This window comes from Solea senegalensis, linkage group LG8 (assembly GCF_019176455.1).
Source record: "Solea senegalensis isolate Sse05_10M linkage group LG8, IFAPA_SoseM_1, whole genome shotgun sequence".
Taxonomy (NCBI): Eukaryota; Metazoa; Chordata; class Actinopteri; order Pleuronectiformes; family Soleidae; genus Solea; species Solea senegalensis.
Genome location: NC_058028.1, coordinates 16,582,222 through 16,599,923, shown reverse-complemented (window position 1 = coordinate 16,599,923; position 17,702 = coordinate 16,582,222). Strand labels below are relative to the sequence as shown.

The 17,702-nt window shown below is 40.8% G+C and overlaps 3 protein-coding genes across 7 annotated transcripts in view; 1 reads left to right on the top strand and 2 right to left on the bottom strand.

Moving 5' to 3' along the window:
* Positions 1-5,051, bottom strand: part of baz1b (bromodomain adjacent to zinc finger domain, 1B) — a 12,974-nt gene extending 7,923 nt beyond the window's left edge. The window contains exons 1-8 of one of the 2 annotated variants that reach the window (XM_044031903.1): positions 4,246-5,051; positions 2,602-2,718; positions 1,873-2,017; positions 1,072-1,264; positions 809-930; positions 523-720; positions 254-436; positions 1-162 (exon numbers count right to left, since the gene is read on the bottom strand). The exon at positions 1-162 is cut by the window's left edge and continues 1,153 nt beyond it. In XM_044031903.1, coding sequence (XP_043887838.1) covers positions 1-162; positions 254-436; positions 523-720; positions 809-930; positions 1,072-1,264; positions 1,873-2,017; positions 2,602-2,718; positions 4,246-4,364 — 1,239 coding nt within the window. In that variant the 5' untranslated portion in view covers positions 4,365-5,051. The remainder of the gene's footprint in view (positions 163-253; positions 437-522; positions 721-808; positions 931-1,071; positions 1,265-1,872; positions 2,018-2,601; positions 2,719-4,245) is intronic. The other variant, XM_044031904.1, reaches the window with a different exon arrangement.
* Positions 5,052-5,449: 398 nt separating this feature from the next.
* Positions 5,450-8,233, bottom strand: bcl7bb (BAF chromatin remodeling complex subunit BCL7B b). Its single transcript, XM_044031449.1, has 6 exons — positions 7,995-8,233; positions 7,463-7,538; positions 7,270-7,357; positions 6,983-7,141; positions 6,767-6,870; positions 5,450-6,105 (listed from the first exon to the last, which is right to left on the bottom strand). The coding sequence occupies exons 1-6, from the start codon at positions 8,105-8,107 to the stop codon at positions 6,034-6,036; spliced, it is 612 nt and encodes a 203-aa protein (XP_043887384.1). The 5' UTR covers positions 8,108-8,233; the 3' UTR covers positions 5,450-6,033.
* Positions 8,234-9,871: 1,638 nt separating this feature from the next.
* hip1 (huntingtin interacting protein 1) overlaps positions 9,872-17,702 on the top strand; it is a 48,506-nt gene continuing 40,675 nt past the window's right edge. The window contains exon 1 of one of the 4 annotated variants that reach the window (XM_044031731.1): positions 9,872-10,159. In XM_044031731.1, the coding sequence (XP_043887666.1) occupies positions 10,043-10,159 (117 nt within the window). In that variant the 5' untranslated portion in view covers positions 9,872-10,042. Of the gene's footprint in view, positions 10,175-17,702 lie in introns of all 4 variants that reach the window. The other 3 variants (XM_044031730.1, XM_044031728.1, XM_044031726.1) reach the window with 3 other exon arrangements.

Sequence of the window (17,702 nt, the reverse complement as noted above, 5' to 3'; positions counted from 1 at the left end):
ACCGAGCTTCTTATCACCTCTCTTTCCAGTTGTCTTTCCTTCTTTCTTGTCCCCAGACTTTCTGCCTGGTTTCGGAGTGGAGGGCGCAGAGCCTTTGCCTTCTCCCTTCTTAGGACTTCCTGAGTTCTTAACCTTGAGTGGAGAACCGCTCATTTTTAATTTCTGAAGTACAGAAAACACAATCCCATTAATCAGCCCAAATAATATGCCAAGATAATGGGTAATTCATTACATTGTATAGATAGCAACTAACCTGCATGTGGCCCCAGATGGTGGGACTAAGAGGCATGCCTAAGGCGTCTTTCTTTTTCCTTTTCTTCTCTCCCTTCTCGTTTCCTGAATCCTCTCCTGGTGTGTCAGAGGACTTGTTCTTCTTTCTAGGTTTACCCTCTGGAGATGTTAAGCTCTTGCGCTTTCCTGGATTTTCTGCTAAAAACTTTATCATAACAAGAGAGTGTGAGCCAAGATCAAGCAACATTTTTAAATAAAGAGATAAGCAGAGAAAGAGTCAGAGTAAATTACCTTGTGTGGATCAAGAAGAAAGTCACTGAATTTACTGGGGAGGTTAAACTTTTTGACCAGTTCATCCTCAACGACCCAGGGAGCACTTTCATGCATGCCTAGCCTCAGAGCATAGTGCCTGATGAAGTAACGCATGATCTCCTTTGTTGGAGGGCGCTCCGATCTGAAAAGACTGTCTACTGGAACATCACTGATCACCTGTAACACGAGAGTAAATAAAGTGACTAATACTTAATACTAATACTAATACTCAACATTTGTAAACTGCTGGTGACATGTTACAAACCTTATCCTCATTGATGAGCTTCACGTCGTACTTATGAGGAAGAAATTTGGGCATTGCCCACCTCTTCTTTTCCTCTTTCGTGGCAGTGGGAAGTTTCCTTGGGGAGCGTCGAGCTCTGTCACCTGATGAGAAGCAAAATGTTGCTTAAAAGACATACCACACATAAGCATAAGAAAAAAACATACAGCATGTGAGCCTAAAACTCTCTGCTATATCCCTTCATCCTCTTCCGTCTGATTTTAAATGTACCAAGTTGTACTTACTGAGACTCTCCCTCCTGTTCTCCTCCTCTCTGGGCGGAGGCTCCTTCCGCTGGTTTTCCTGACTTGCATTTTCCTTGTCACTGGATGGAGAGTCGCAGGCACCTTCAAGCTTTTTCTCCGTGGTCTCGCCCTCTGGATTTTCTAGAGGGTGAATCTTCATCACCTTCACTCGCAAACTTTTGTCCTTTCCCACCTATAGAGAGCAAATATATATTACACTAACGATATACCTGGCAGAAAGAATATAATTGCGAAGATTTGCTTTGGTACATGGCCAGCAATACCTTCCATCACCATTATAGAGGGATGGTGCTGGAAGTCATTCATCCCGACTGCTGTCAGACTATGCTATACTAACCCTCTTAATGTAGCACTGCAAACACCTTCACTTGCACTACTTCACCACTATTACCAGTATCCTGTGCAACAGTCATAATATTTATATTCTTACTGTCTGTATACACAATAGTCACAATATTTATTCACGCATCTAACTGCATCATGCAATATTTTTCTCTAGCCTTCATTCATTGCATATAATGTCCACAACTTTTTCTGTACATAATGCACATAGAATCCTTTACTTGTTTTGTGTTGTCTAATATTGCTGTCTGCACACATCTGTCTCAATTTCCCCTTTGAGGGATAAATAAAGTTTATCTTACTCGTTAAAAGATGAATGTCTAAAAAATGTATGGTCATCTAAAGATTATATTATCTGATTCACATTAAGACCCAAATACTAAGTTTTAACAGCCATATTTAATACACAATGTTAGAAATTTAAGACATCAAACTGACCATGAAGTCACACTCTTCACCGACAGCGTACTTGGTAAGGATTTCCACCCAGGCCATTTCAACCAGTTTGTCTAAAGACACTGTGTTGTGATGGACCATCTCCAGGACTGGCTTCTCAAACCACTGGGGATACTCTTCCTGAAGCCTACAAACACAGCATAGGCAGTAATGAGTATGATAAAATGTAATGACAGCTTTTAAAAACAAGTTTAGCGAGATGAAATTGATACGACCATGGGTGTTATGCGTTTGATTCATGACAAGCCTTCTCAAACCCTGTTTCTGCCCTGTAGTCATCACCACAGTATTATGTAACATGGCAACAAAGAGCTAAGAGTGACCAGTAGGGGGAGTAAAGTCTCTCCACTGATATAATTAGACAGGGCTTAAATACAGCTCAGGTGACTTGAGCTCTGTTCAGCTCTGCCTATGCAGTGACGTCTCTTTTGAAATCGCATCTTGTTTGGGTCACCTTCCTCTGACCGACAACAGAGCATGTAAACAATACTGTATACATGATGTGTGTTACTTGGGAAAAAGTGAACTGAAAGTTCCTTACTGAATAAGTTAATTTTTAGGACACTCTCCCTAGACCATAGCAGATTCAAAGAAGACTCAATCACACACCCTGTAAATATAATGAGGAGCAATGGACAATCAAAACAACCCGTGGACCACACTCAATTGAGAGTAAAATGACAGAATCAGACATATGGATGGGACACTCACAGTTCTGTAACTTCTTGTTCCTCCTCCCATGCTTCTTTGTGTGTCAGCTGGTTACTTCCAGTGCTCTTGCATGTCCAGACGCGCTCACTATATCTCTGTACACGTGCCTCATACTCCCTGTAATTCATTTGTTAAGGTAAATTGTGAAATCGACATGTAAATATTTACACCTTACTTGGCCACAGATAGGCCACTTACTATAAGCCAGAAGTGCCTCAAAAAAAGGTTGAGACAATGCAACATCTGACACAACACAACTTCTTAATATAAGACATGGTAAAAGATAATATAAGGTGTACTGAGGGTTTTGTCTGGGATGATACTAGAAAAAGCTCATGGCTACTTAAACGGAGGATCAGTTTAAGCTCAAACAGGAAACAAACTTCTATGAACAGTTTGACTGTAAAAATGAAACCAAACACACTGAAGTGAAACTATGTTCCAAAGCAGCAAGTAAGGCACACAGGGTTTGGGATTTCATAATTTATATTCAAATATAACGTATATTGAGTATACAACAGCAATGTCAGCACATTAATGCAGATCTGAAACAACCCTCACTGAGTTAGGCTGACATCTTCAGGAGCAATTTTAGTTGGAACTTGCATTACTTCTAGGTTACAGTGGGTAGATTACGTTCATGACATCAGACCCAGATTATTCAACTGATCTACTAAATTTTAAGAATGTGTTCATTTTATGCCGTGCTCTTTTAAACTTTTCAAGTTGAACTATAGGTGATATCTACTGTCTGATTAAAAGGACCACTCTCCCCTAAAGAAAATATCTTCCTTGTTATTCTGGGGTGATAAATGAATTGTGTACCTCAATTAAGTGAAGATATTTCTAATATTTGTTAGAATGTATTATTCAAGTATTGTTCGAAGTTGTCTTAGTAATCTACGTCATTTACGCAGATAACTGACGTTAAAAAAATAAAGGGTCTAGTTATTAACAAATACATCATTTGATAAGACGAATATTAGTTGTCACTTTGATCTGTTGCTGCTAGCTGCTAACTTCATCGTTCGAAGTTTCCATAAAGACATGCCTTCAACGAGTCACTTCGTTATTCAAACACTAAAAGTTAAATATCTTCAAACATCGTTTTGAGTACGTGACTGTGTTAGTCAGCTGACGACTACACTGGAAAACCCCCAAAACATTAAAGCTAAAAATTAGCAACTAGCTCCAGCTAGTGAGGGCAGAGGGAACCAAACGCAAGTAGCAAGCTAGCTTCTTATGCTAGCGGAGTAGCAGGTGACAGTAGGGCCGTTAAGGTTGAACATGAGAAGACGGGCGGTCGTAGCGTTTCTTCTAATGTTACTAAGCATTATAACTGTGCATAGTGACGCGAACATATTCCATACATTTAGTTACAACCGGCTGCAACGAAATTAGCAAAGAGGGGGCTGGTGTTAGCTAGCAGAGCTCTCCATCCACTGTATGCTGAGTTCACGCGGGTAAAGATCAAATAAACGCAGGGAACGTGTCGAGTACTAATAACTCAGCTTGGATAACCCGAGTTACAGTCGTGAGCAGGCAACCTAACTGGAGCTAGTTTACACATAGACAAAGCCGACAGCAGTGTGCATGCCAATTGTCTCGGTCGAGCATGAGCATCAACACCATGTTGAAGGATACTCTTTGTTCCTGAAGGCCTCCTTGGTGTGCTCGATGATGTAGACCTCCTCTCCCGGGCCTGCTGGATCGGCTAGCGGCTTAGCCAGCGGATAAGGTTTCCGGCCCAAAAGCGGTGCCATTTCAAATGTACAGATGACACGGTTGCCAATGCTAAAATCAAACCTTCTATCAAAGATTGTACAATAATGTGTAATATTATGTCCTTCGCATGTATCCAAGTGTCCCGATGTATCTTAGTAGGGCTGACGTTACAGCCGGCAGGCCCGGCTCCCAACGTGTAGCAGCTAGCTGGCTAGCTAGCAGGATGGAAGGCTATGTCGTTGCAAAACAATAACAGTGCGCTTCTTGCCGCCAGTCGCCTCATCGCATCCTTCTCTCCTCCTCCAGTTGCAGTGTCACTGAAGTGGTCACACACGTTGCCTTTGATGAAAAACGGGTAGTTGGGCGATCTCTTGATATAGTTAGTTAACTTCTATCCTTCGATGAACATGAAAGGGTGTAAAACCACACCGTAATCAAACTCGCGGCAAAAGACGAAGCTCGGCTCAGCGGGAGATCTGGCGCGCTGTGCAGTCAGTCCCCAAGTCTGTACAAACCCGGCCTTCTATCGTTTATTTAATCGGGTGTCTTCACGATTTCTCTCCTAGTCAGAAAACAGCCTTAGCGAGCCTCATTAAAAAAAGTATCATCGATCAACCAAGAGGTTAATTCTTGGTCGAAATGGCGGGAGTTTCTAGTGCACCGGTACAATTCCGTACTCCGTCAGAACTCCGTTTCCCCGGCAGCAAGCGGCGTCTCAAAGACGCCCCGCCCTCTCGCAACGTTCATTGGCTTTTTTTAGCGAAGCGCCTTCGTCGAGTTCCTTTGAAGCCATCTCTGATTGGCTGACATGGCTTGTCTATTGTCCGGTGAGCACAGCCCCTTTAACATAGGTCACACCCACACGTAACGTGACAATGAGAAGCTGGAGGTCAGCTGATGACAATATAAATCATTATTGGCGTCATTGGTTGAGTATTTTAATGTCTATAATGGATTTGACCAGTTTCTCTGTTGTTCTAGAACAAAACAAAACAAAAACAAGGACAACTTCGCCCCCACTGCTGTTAGTCTGAGTACAGTGTGGAACTGTAGAACACTTAGTATGATAATACTGTAACACTGTCAAAACCTGGAGGTATAAATTCAAGCCATGCAGCCTCAATTACTTGACATGGAAAGTAGCATTTATTATGGTTTACAAAACACTTTAATTTATAAACATGGGCAAATTATAATATAAATATTTAAAAGATATTTTTTTCTTGCACATGATAAGCCAAAGGTCAGTCTTTGAGAGAGTCATGTTTAATACAATAATGGCACATCTAAACAGCAATCTGCATGATCCTACGCATGTAAAATGGTTTAAAACCGGCATATACATCTAAATAAAAGCAAAATGCTATGGAAACATGCAAGAGTAAAGATCGACTGCAAAAAGAGTAAATAATAAACAGTTAGTTCCCAGAGAACTAAACATTTATAATAAGTGAATGGAAATGAACACTGCCTGTTATTAGCAGTGACTAAAGAAAGAATAGCTTAACAAACATACAATCCTTTTTACAGACCTTTTAAAGTGAACAAAGGTTCTGCAGATTTTTTGTTTTTTTGTTATTTGTCATTTGCATACATGTCATATGGAACCTTCAAATAATTTCAAAATCTTGAAAGCTTAACTGACAACAGCCAACAACAGGTGTGCACAAAATATGTGCATTTTGACAAAATAGGTTAATAAATAAGCTATCTCAGAACAGCATTTTCTCCTGTGCAAATTTTCTTTAAAGGAGGGGCCCCTGATTCATCCAGCTCCTCCTGTTGAAAGAAAAGGATATTAGAAATAGGGTTACTCAGTCACATAGCTGAAAACAATGCTATTTTACACAACTGAACACAAAGACATGACTGTCTATTTAATAAAGGACACTCAACATGCACAGTTTAATCAAGTAAGGCCGTAGTCTGACTAAGACAGGCAATCCAAGGAGAAAATAGATTTATTGGCCATAAACGCCTGACTCCGCCTCCATAGCTGGCACCGTATCTCCCTATAAGCTAGTGTGTATTGAATCAGTTTCTTGTTGACCTTTACGTCACAGAAAAACACCATGTTTCGTACCTGCTGTACATATTAACCGTGATACAAATTAGGTCGGCTCTTGTGGTAGATGTGTTGTCACAAGAAAGACACCACCGTATGATTTCTGGCAACAGTACTACAGTTTTTTTTACTTCCCACTCAAAGACCGGAGAGGAAATGTTGGCGCATGCACGGTTCGCCATGTCCGATTCCAGTCCGACTAAGTGTAAACATGCAGGAGTAATTGGACTATGAATCGCATTATCCAGGTATGTTAGTTGGGCAAACGTGTTTACATGATGTTAAAAAAACAAAATTATTGCCTTATCTGACTTTTAACATCTAAATGCACTAAATGGTTAGGTTCTGCGTGGAACCCATTTTCATAATGTGAACCTGTGACTCGAGGGTGCTCCGTCTGACTGTTCCTGATGAAAGAAGGTCCTCCTTGGTGAGAGTTGGAGGCTCATCAGCGCCCTCCTGTCCTGAGTGAACCGGGTCTGTGTTCAGAAAGAATGGCGAATCAATGGTTTTATGTTAACATAATTATGATTTCAGCAAATCAAAAAATGAAAAAGGCAAAACAGATGTTTAAAAGAGCTTTCCACATACCATCCACACTCTCCTGGCCCAGCATTGGGGGCTGGGAGTCTTCAGCTCTGAGGCTGGAGGTATGTGGAGGGCTGACCTGCTGTGAGCTGGAGGTGCTGCTGCTGTTATCCATTTTAGGCTGGTAAACATCTGACAGAAAGCTCTGGTTGCTGTTTTCATCTGAAGTGAGGCGCACAGAAGTTGCAACATGTTTTTTTTTATTATTATTTGTTGCAGTAATTAAGCTTTTTTTTTTAAACATAATAACAGAATTACCCTTTAAATAACTCAAAATAGACAAGACTCACCAGCAAAATCCAGTAAAGAGTTTGTGTTTTCCAAGACCACATCTTTCAGTCCTCTAACATCGCCACCTGTGGATTTGGTCCGATATATCTGAAAGCAGACAGTCCATATGGTAAATAAAAAATACTCTTTGAGACAATGATAAAAGTCTATATTTTACATTTTTTTAGGTATTAATGTATTTTTCACCCTCACCTGCTTTGTTTCTGTTACTGGAACCCACTTGAATATGCGTAAGGACGTGTCTCCAACTGTCACCCATTTCTTCTCCCTGCAGTGAAAATGATCATTTCATAGAGGAGCTCAGTTCAGCTCTGACACCACATTAACATGTTACATGGCATAAGGCTCAGGTGCTCTGTGTACACGGTACAGATGGCATCTCATCTCATTCCCCGTCATCCTCATTATAACTCCCGCTGACGTTTTCACGCACATGTAAAATTGACGATACCAGGTCGGAGTGAGTCTGTTCATTTTCGCTGATCAGTGATTACAGCGGCTAAAGGCGGCATGTGGGGCTGTAGCCATATTGACAGCTCTCGGTGAGGAAGAAAAAACTCGGCTGGCCCCGCCTCCTCTATCAGACACGGCCATTGATTGGTCAACACTCGCGTCAATCATCTAACTTTTCCGACTGAAGTTTGTTGAGCGACGCAGCAGATAACAGCCCACGGTGTACTAACACATTTCCCTCCATATTGCCCACACAAACAGCATCACGTACCATTTGCGCACTTTCTCGATGGCCGCCAGAACCTTTTTGATGTCATCTTTCGCTCGACTGCGGGTCTCGGCGCGTCCTGATCGTCCCGACATCTTGATGCTGTTATGATTCATCTACAGATGCATCTGAAAACTTCAAGACCAAGCCCCAGTGCTTCGTTCCGGTGGTAATCTCGCGAGATTTCCTAATCTCCTTTATTCCACCCTTCTTCAATATGTTCATATTGTGGATACTGTGTGGCATGTACTCATTTTTATTTATTTATCTTTTTATATATTTAGACAAATAAAAAAATAATAATTTACAGAGCGATACACCAATAATAAAATGTATATGAATATATCTACTGTTTTTTATAAAATGACTGAGGGAATAATTAGCTTTTTACAATTAACTTATTGGGATTTAAAATAAAATTGGGGGTTGCAAGAGTTGACTCACTCACACACACATTTGTTTTCATAGCTTAGTGAGGACACACCATAGACAGAATGCATTCCCTGGCTCACCAAACCTTAACCATCACTACTAAGTGCCTAACCTTAACCCTTACCTTAACCTTAAAACCAGGTCCTAACCCTGATTAAAGTTGTGGGGCCCAGTCAAAATTTACCCACAAGGTCAAAATGTCCTCACAAAGATAGGTTTGTACATTTTTTTGGACCTCACAAAGATATGAATACAAGTACACACACTGTTGTGATGTATGATAATATACTTTTCATAAGAGCTCATTAACAACTAGCACTTTTAATGTTTAATGTTGGCCAAAATGAGCTAATTATACTTAATTTCTTTTACATAGTTGAATACTAGATAGTTGGATACACATATTTTTTCTACTGTAATCTACATATTTGTTGATGTTGATATTTGTGAGTAGTTTTTATTATACTGTACATGATTATCCAAAGATAAGACTTACAAAAGGGTCAGTAGCAGATAAAAACAAATTAAAAACATATATAGCACACATAGCACACAATCAACTGAAAACAATACTCACCTGTGTCTTCTGAGCCTGGATGAATAACGGAAAGCAGTGCTTCCCTTAGGCATTTGTGATTATCAGATGTGTATATATATGTATTTATATATATATATATATATATATATATATATATATATATATATATGTGTGTGTGTGTGTGTGTGTGTGTGTGTGTACAGGCTTTGTTGTTTTCACTGCTAATAACTCTTTTTGTTGTTTTCTGCACCATTATGTCTACACTATTTAAACATTTACATAAGTGAACAGCAGAGGGCAGGCTTGAGTTAAGATGCACACTGAGACCAGTTCATTTTTCATCCCCTGCTCAGTTAACGGTTTAAACCACTCTGGTGTTAGTAAACTGGAATTTATTTTAATTTGTATAAAAACAGTAAAAAAAAAAAAAGTAAAATTGATGTAAACTCTTTGAAATGAGTGATTATATAAATTTCTTTATATCTGTCTACAGCTCTAGAACAATTGTATCATATTTTGCAATGTATTCAGAGAAAACTGTATAATGTTAGAAAATACCATACACTGTGGATTACATTTTTACATTCTATTGTATTAATTAACCCGTTATTTTTGAAAAACGGATGTTATAAATCAAGCAAATCATCTTGTCATTGCACTTCAAAGCTTGGCCGCAGTCCTACACCCTGTCGTGACTAAACGCTATTTGGTATTAGTGAAGTGAATATCGCTGAAAATACGTTTCACGGCGTGACGCCGTTTTAAACATGAAATAATCAGAAAAAAGTAAGTCCCCAAACGTTTTATTTTGAAAGCGTAAGCCGGAAGTAGCAGTAACCCTGTGTGACCTGACAGTGGTGTTGCTTCGGCTTCTGCTGTCATTGACTGGCTGTTTGACGGAAAAGGCTAATGCTCCCGTGAACGGAGTGACGAGTCCAGCAGCACAACATGGACCGCTGCCTGTTGTAGTTTCTCCACAGGCTTTACACCATTTTTGTTTTTTGCCGTGTTTTGTTTTTTCACCGAAACTTCCTTTTATTTCCCCCCGCCGCTGGTGTATTGTTTTCTGCCACAGACGACAATGGAACGAGTGAAAAGCTCCATGCAGCAAGTACCCAACGCTATCCCCAAAGTGATCCGACGGACGGGAGGGGCCAACAGCCTGGAGCTGGAGAAAGAAAACTTCGAGAGAGGGCAGGTATGGAGCCCACAGGTGCGGGGCTATTTCACTGTAATAACAAAGCTCGCGTTATAGGATCCGCTTTGTAATAATAATGATGTCAGCTGCTCCTGAAGTCAGCTGTGTGATATGGACTGAGGTGAAAATGTAGGACCACAGTGTCAACAGTCACACATTCATACATTTTTCTTTTTATTTTATTACAAGTCATTCTTCCATTCTTTTTCACATTTACTCACCCTCTGCTCGCTTGTGCCTGGTCCAGATTAGGGTTTATTGTCGTGTCAGTATGTTCTCCTCATGCCTGTGTACGATCAGCAGACACCAGTGAGTCCAGTGCACAACAAAAGAGCTGTGGAAATGTAGGTCAATGGGCTTTTGAATTCAGATAACGGTGTACTTGGTTTGTCTGCAGCATAAACCCATACAATAGGGAGGTAAAATGACAAGTCTGTGTATATGTGTGTGTGTTCAGCTGCATCAGTGATGATGATGATTGTTAATATAGTTGTGAGAAATTATTTCAGAGTTATTTTAAATGAATGGTATGTGTTTTGGGACATGGGGGTTAACAAGGTCTGATCTGCCACTTGGTAACTGAGCTGCTACACTGTTGTGAGTGGGGACTAGAGATACCACTCTTTTATGTCCGACACAATATCACAAAATCCAGTACCGATACTGACACTATTCCGATACATGCATTGTAGACCATTTATGAATTAATAAAGCTGTTAACAACACATTTGTGCTTAGTCATTTCAGAGACTTTTCCATTACATGGTCCTGGCAGGACTCGACTCACCTCGCCACATCACAGTTTTATTGCTTTTCCATTAGTGCTAGTACCTGGTACTTTTTTGTAGTACCTGCTCTGAAGAGGTTTCAAGGGAGCTGAGCCGATACTATGTGTAGTGTCGTCAAACTGCCGTCCACTGATTGGTCAGTGCGCCCCTCAGAGTGCCGACGTCCGACACAAGAATGAAACCAAACAATGCCGAACTGTAGTTCAAATGAAAAGACTTAACAATCCTGAAAACATGTGATAATCTCCAACGTTTAGCAAGGAAATGTCTAAAATCTCATCATTTAACACGTTTCTCCGCCCACGATGAGGAGGTACTGTATTGTAATGGAAAACCAATCAAACGGGGAATAGTCGAGCCGCGCCGAGGCGAGGTGGGACCATGTACTGGAAAAGCGCCAATAATTCTCCAACTGTGTAACAAATATTGTTCTCCCAAAGGAAGAAATAAACAGCCCAAACATGACTGAGCTAAAAAAAAAAAAAAATTTATACAGCCTGTACATAGTCAAGCGTGATATCTATATATATGTAATTGTATATTTTTGACCGATGCAGATCTCCATCGCTAGTTGTGAGTGTAGGAATATGTCAAGAAAACATTGTGCCAAAGAAAAGGTCTGTCTGACCGCAAGCAAACCATCACACTCAGTTAAAATGATAGAACACATGAAGTTTTCTCCTCTGTTGGGGGTTACAACAGGTTTTCTCAGCTGTTTCAGTTCACATTAAAACAATGCATAACCATGTTCTGGTTTTCCTATCTCCTTCTCTAAACAGGCAGTGTACCGAATGCTGTCTTGTATAAGTAACACACAGACAAAGCATAAGAACCTCATACACCCACCCAACTTCATAAAAAGTGAACTATTCCTTTAAGGCAAAGCCGAGGCGATAAGGACTTTGTGGGGTTTTTTTTCCCGTGTTTGTCATGTTGTGATGGCTGCTGATGAATGATGGAACTTTCGAAGCCCCAGCAGCTGTACAGCTTGACTTTGCATGTGCTCCTTCAGTGAACAAATGTATGTAGGCTGCTGTTAGACTGTGCAGCCCACTGCTTCCTGCCTGGTGGTCTCCCCTCCCTTCTCCTCTCCTTAAACTAGACACATGGGAGGGAAGAAGGGGGGGGGGAAGTAGGTCAGATGAATCAAGGCAGTCAAACTGCTATGGCAGCCGCTGCAACATGCTTCTCCCATTTACAGCGACTGCTAAATCGGACAGTTCAGTCAAACGCGGCCTAAATGCACACAGCAGGTATTTGACAATCCTGCATTCCTATGGTCCCTTACAGTTGCCCGTCCCCCCACCCCTGTGAGCCTCTCCCATCCGGGATAGTAGCCGCATGGATTACAGTCGGGGAGGGAAGCATGCATGTTTATGTGTTCTGAGCTGAGCCTGGTCACTAGGTCACTTAGGCTACTGGGATCTCACCTGGAAGTGTGTCATGTTAATGGTCTCTCTCTCTCAGCACCACGACATATTACATGAACATAGCTTGTCCCCACTACCTGTCGTGGCATGTTTTTCTCATGTGCTGATGCAGTTGGTCCCGCTCTGACACTTTTATGTGTCTGCCTTAAAAAAAAACCTCAATAACTGCTGTCACTAGATAAGTTGAAAATATTAATACAAGCTGAGGCATGTTTGATTTGCAATTTGATACCTGTGTTCTAAGAGTTGTCATGCAGCATGACATGCTGTTAATTTGTCCCCTGTAAAGCTGTAATCGTAGGGTTTTCCTTTTGATTTTTCCTGTTCTTAAATCACCAATTAGGTTTGGTCACCCTCATGAAAGTGCAGCACGTGTTGTCCTTGTGGTAAATTTAAGGATCCAGAGTTGTGGCTGATGCTGTAGGAATCAATGAATCTGCTGCCTACTTTACAGGGATCAGTAAAAGATAATCTCATATGATCTGTTGTGCTTTAAAGCTGCCTACATCTGCTGTGTGGCTGGCTTTCACCTCCTCCACAGAGAAAAGCTCTCCGCCTGTATATCCTTTCAATCTGTCTGGTTTTGATTTCCCATCATCACCGGCCATTTCAGTTTAAGGTAAGGTGAAACCACATAACAGAAAACCAAATTCTCTTGAGTTGGAATTAGTAAAAAAAAGAGACATGTTATAATTTACCGGTTCTACAAGCAGATGCTGAAAGCAGTTATTTTTCTTTTTTTTTTACGTCAACTCTTTATAATCATTTGCATTGGAATGATTGAATGTCATACTTCATACACTCACCTTGAAACCTGAAACTGGTATTGTGCTGTTTCATCCATATGACAGTGAGCAGCGTGCAGTGCAGTGGAGACAGCAGGGGTGCCTACTGTAGCTTTAAAGGCATGTTTCTATCTTTCTCTGTTGAGTTGGGTAAACAGTCAGGGTGTGTTCTGACATGATGTCCACATGGGTTTATAAAAAGAATGAGCCAGGGCAGCCACACGGCACACAGGGCTTACATTTAATGACATGTTTGGACTCATAATAGCAGCTGACTCTTTAATTTAGTGTTTAGCGGGGATCACCATGTTCAGTTGCGCTCTCAATAGCATGAACGAGGAATACCAACAAGTAAAAAACAAGTTAGGGCTAAACTTTGCATTTACTATAACCTTTATCTCAAGGCTCCGAAATGTCAGCAATGTCGGCCGACTGTTCCCTCGATTGCAAAACAGTGTGTGAGCAGCAGTTTTGGAGCCAGAAGAGGTTTTTCATTTGAAAGCTGGTGTAGGTTTAGATTGTCATCTTTGGACCAATAGGAACCATAATTAGTGCTTGGAGAAAACATCTGGAGCAGCAGCTCCTCAGCTGTGAGCCACAGAGTGACACCATACAGTTACATAATGAAGGCTTTTTAAATTAGACTGCGAGCCTCCCCGTTTCCTCTGTACTTGTTTACATGGCACCCTCCTATGTTTGTATCTGTGTTTGAGTGAGTGTGTTTTGCTGCAACCTGGAAGTTTTCCCACAGTGTCATAAACTCTCGATAACACCAACGCTATCAGTTACACTGAACAGTTTACACAGGGAGATTTGTGTGCTTCATATCTGAAGAATGCTTACTTTTCACTTTGGCAGACTCAGTCTTGAGATGCCCTTGAAGATGTTTGCTGGCCCTCATGTTTGAGTAATAATCTTCTTTCTGCTGCACCTTATCAGGGGTCATCGCAGCAGATTTTTGCCTCCAATATCTTTCCTATCTGTATGGATGATTTGGCATTGAATTTATACTCGATGCTCCCTCCTAATGCCCGGATAAATGGAGAGGCCATTTATCTGGCCATTGCATGGAACCAGCACCAAGAGTACAACTATTCACCATTCACCAACTATTCACTATTGAGTAATTATTTGGTCCATTAAATGTTGAAAAATGTTGGGCAGTTTTTTCAAACCTCAAGAATTATTCACTTTTAATGACTTCTTTGTTTAAATGAAGCTCTTTGTTTATATGAAGCTCGTTAAAACTCGTTAAAACTTTAATGATTTACAGTCCAGTGTTATCCATGTCAAGTTAATTTCACTCGCTCAACTTTTACCACAGATGCGATGGGGCAATCGTGATTGACGTCGTCAAATTAGTGATTATGTTTGCAATAAACAGGGATCCACGTCATCTAGGGTTCTCCGCATGTGTACTGGATTTCAAATTCCATGTTAGTTGTGATGGTTTCTTGCTAGGAATTGTATTTTCTTTGAGCACTGAGTTGTACACGTGTGGTTACCAGTGGACTGCAAAAAGAGTGCCTGTGATTGCTGACTTCTTCCCTGTTTCTTTTGAGCGAAAGAAGAGCATGCCACCAACTGGACCATAGTCAGTGTTGTGCTGCATGGAGCATGCACCATTGGCATTGACTCAAACTAGAGGTGTGCTCACGTTTGTACACTTCAGTGTTGAGTTTTGTTGCATAAAAAACAATCTTAGAGTGTTGCATTTCTGTCATCCAGTTGACTGCAGACATCACAGTTTTGGTTTCCATTTCAGAATCGCAATACCTCTACCTGTTTCTATTGCTCTGCTCATCCAGTAACACTTTTTTTATAGAGACAAATAGTTGAATCCATACGCCCAAATCCTGCTTAATCATTGCCGGTTATGAATCACTGGTGTGTAGTATGTTTGGGCCTGCTCTAATGGACAGCCCTCATCGCTCTGCACTCTGTTCCAGTGTTGTTCGATGCCTAGGCAGCTGCGGAATTCAGAGGAGGAGCGTAGCCGTGGACCTCAGACACAGCGGGACTCGGCATTGCAGATGTGGACGAGCCTTTTTTTAGTCCCCCGTCCCTCTGCCTCTCTCTCTCTCTCTCTCTCTTCTTTGTCTTTTGTCTTTATCTTTGCCTCTTTGTTCTTTCCTCGACTTCTTTTTCATCCTGCAATTTAAAATGCTGAAGTAATGGAGGGATATACAGTACAAGCAGTGCACACGAACAGACAAGCATGTAGACATGAAAACTCGGCCATTAAAAGCACTGAAACAGCAGAAACAGCAGGCGGTGGTTTGTGGCCTCATTGCACTGACTGGCTGTAAAGTAGAACAATAGGGCTGGACATGAGTGACGGGTCAGTAAGGGGAACTGAGTGCACCGACAATGGCTTTGATTTACAGATTGCTTTTGGAGTTCTGGTCCGTCTTTTACAGCACAGTAAAGCGGAAAGACTGAGCTTCGGCCTTTGTGGTTGTTTGTTTCTCATACAGCGGAGGTCAGAAGTCAACCTGAGACCTGCATCATTGATGTCTGCCCCAACACGAGTGGTCTTATCTAGAGTACTGAATGCAGTACTCTCCTCAGTGATGTAACAAGCTAATATGATATGAGAAGAATGTTCAAAATTTAAAACAGGAAACAGATGTTTACAGATGATCCACAGTATAAAAGCTAGTTAGCGGTTGTAATGTTTGGGTGTAAGATGTGCACTGACTGCAGTTATAATTATTGACCGGCCCTTGTGCTGACTGTGCTATATCACAAGGATTGTTAATTATTGCAAAGTTAAAAGCTTATTGATTCCTTAAACAAAGGGCACAAGTTCAAATTCACAATTTTCTGGCACCGTTAAATTATGCTCAAATATACATGTAATGAAAAGGTAGTTTTCAGTCATAGTCATGCAGGCACTAAACAGTTAATATACAGTTACGGGCATGTTGTTGTAAACACCACTCACACAATACAGACATTCTCCTTTGAACTATTTGCTTGATCAGATTTTCAAACATTAAGTCATTGACTCAGGGACGTGAGAGGACTTTGGCCTCTGTTTGCTTAACACTGACCATATTTTGGGTTCACAGTTTAATGGAAGCAATATAAAGGTCATTATGTGAGTCACTGTTATAATGGTAACTGCACTTCTGAAGTGACAGCTAACAGAAAAACACTACTGAATATTGCGGTGAGTGATAAATAAACAAATAATTGAGTGTGCAGTGAAAATAAATATATGAAATGCATCATTTCCAATTCAAAGATGATTTCATTGAAAACAAATGTGACATCCTACTACGCCCCTGGAAAACATTTCTGCTTTTCAGAACAACAACATCCATCACTACCTGGTTTGTTGAAATGAATAAATGAAGTGAAATGAAATGTTTTGTTTCTGTGCTCACTAAGTAGTTGAGGTATGAGGTTGTGTGTCAGGCAGTGTGAGAGGAGGGATTTAAGCAGAGTAAAGTGTGTCAGGCCGCAGAGAAAACTAAAACTAATGTATTATTTGTGGCCACACAGATCTACTTTTGTTGCAGTTCAAGCAGTCTTTAAAATGTCATCAGCTATATCAACTATTTTTCAATATAGTTAATATCTGTATAGATATAACTAACACTAACACAATCTGCATTTAAATGCATGAAATGACTGTAACGGTACACAAAGGTTTTTGTGTTGGAGTTGAGTGTTAAATGTCCAGGTTATTTTCAACCCTAATTACCAACCATGTACACTAGTTGCCCTTCCTTATCTCTCATCTTAATGGTACAGAGAATATTTCATAGATGGACAATGAGGTCACAAATAAACTCTTGTTGTTTTCAGCAGTTTATGTTGTTTATGAATAACTTAGGACAAGAAGTGGGACTCAGAAATACGGTCCTTTAATTAAGGAGGGTTGGCGGTGGCGAAAAAGTGGGAGTGTTCTTTAGTGGTTGAGTGAAAATTCAGGCCCTGACAGAGTGGGACTGTTGTGTGTGAGAAATGCTCTGTGTCGCTGCTCTCAGCGAAGGGCCCACGCCGTACCAGGAAGTGAAGAGACTTGTTGGAAAAGAGCCGGCATTGTCTGGAGACAGACTGTTTATGCTGAACAGCCTGAAGGTATATAACGTGCAGCCGATTGTGTAATGAGTAGCATATTGATTTTTGTGGCTGCCTGGCCCGGCCTCGCATGGTCAGATGATGTGCAATGATGGTATAAATCAGTCTATTTATATAAGTTGTGACTTATACCATCATTGCACATCATCTGACCATGTGAGGCCGGCATATCATGCCAACATTTTCCAGCATTTGCTGTTTTTGACCATAATTATTTCACTTCTATCAATCTATTTATATATGTTGTGACAGAAGTGGAATAATTATGGTTAAAAACAGCAAATACTGGAAAATGTTGGCATGATATGTCTTTGTTCACTCACAGTTCAATATATTAAGTACATCTTTCCATCTGCTTATTAAATATCTGCAAATCAAATGGCAGCGACCTAAGGCATTTAGGCATGAAGACATGCTGAAGTTCAAACTGAGCATCAGAATGGAGAAG

What these genes read in the sequence shown, in the direction of transcription:
- bcl7bb (XM_044031449.1), bottom strand. Translation starts at nt 8,107, where the DNA reads ATGAATCATAACAGCATCAAGATGTCGGGACGATCAGGACGCGCCGAG. An exon ending in CTCTTTACTGGATTTTGCTG is followed by an intron (nt 7,142 to 7,269) that starts GTGAGTCTTGTC and finishes GCCTCACTTCAG; the next exon opens with ATGAAAACAGCAACCAGAGC. An exon ending in GGAGCACCCTCGAGTCACAG is followed by an intron (nt 6,106 to 6,766) that starts GTTCACATTATG and finishes TTCTTTCAACAG; the next exon opens with GAGGAGCTGGATGAATCAGG.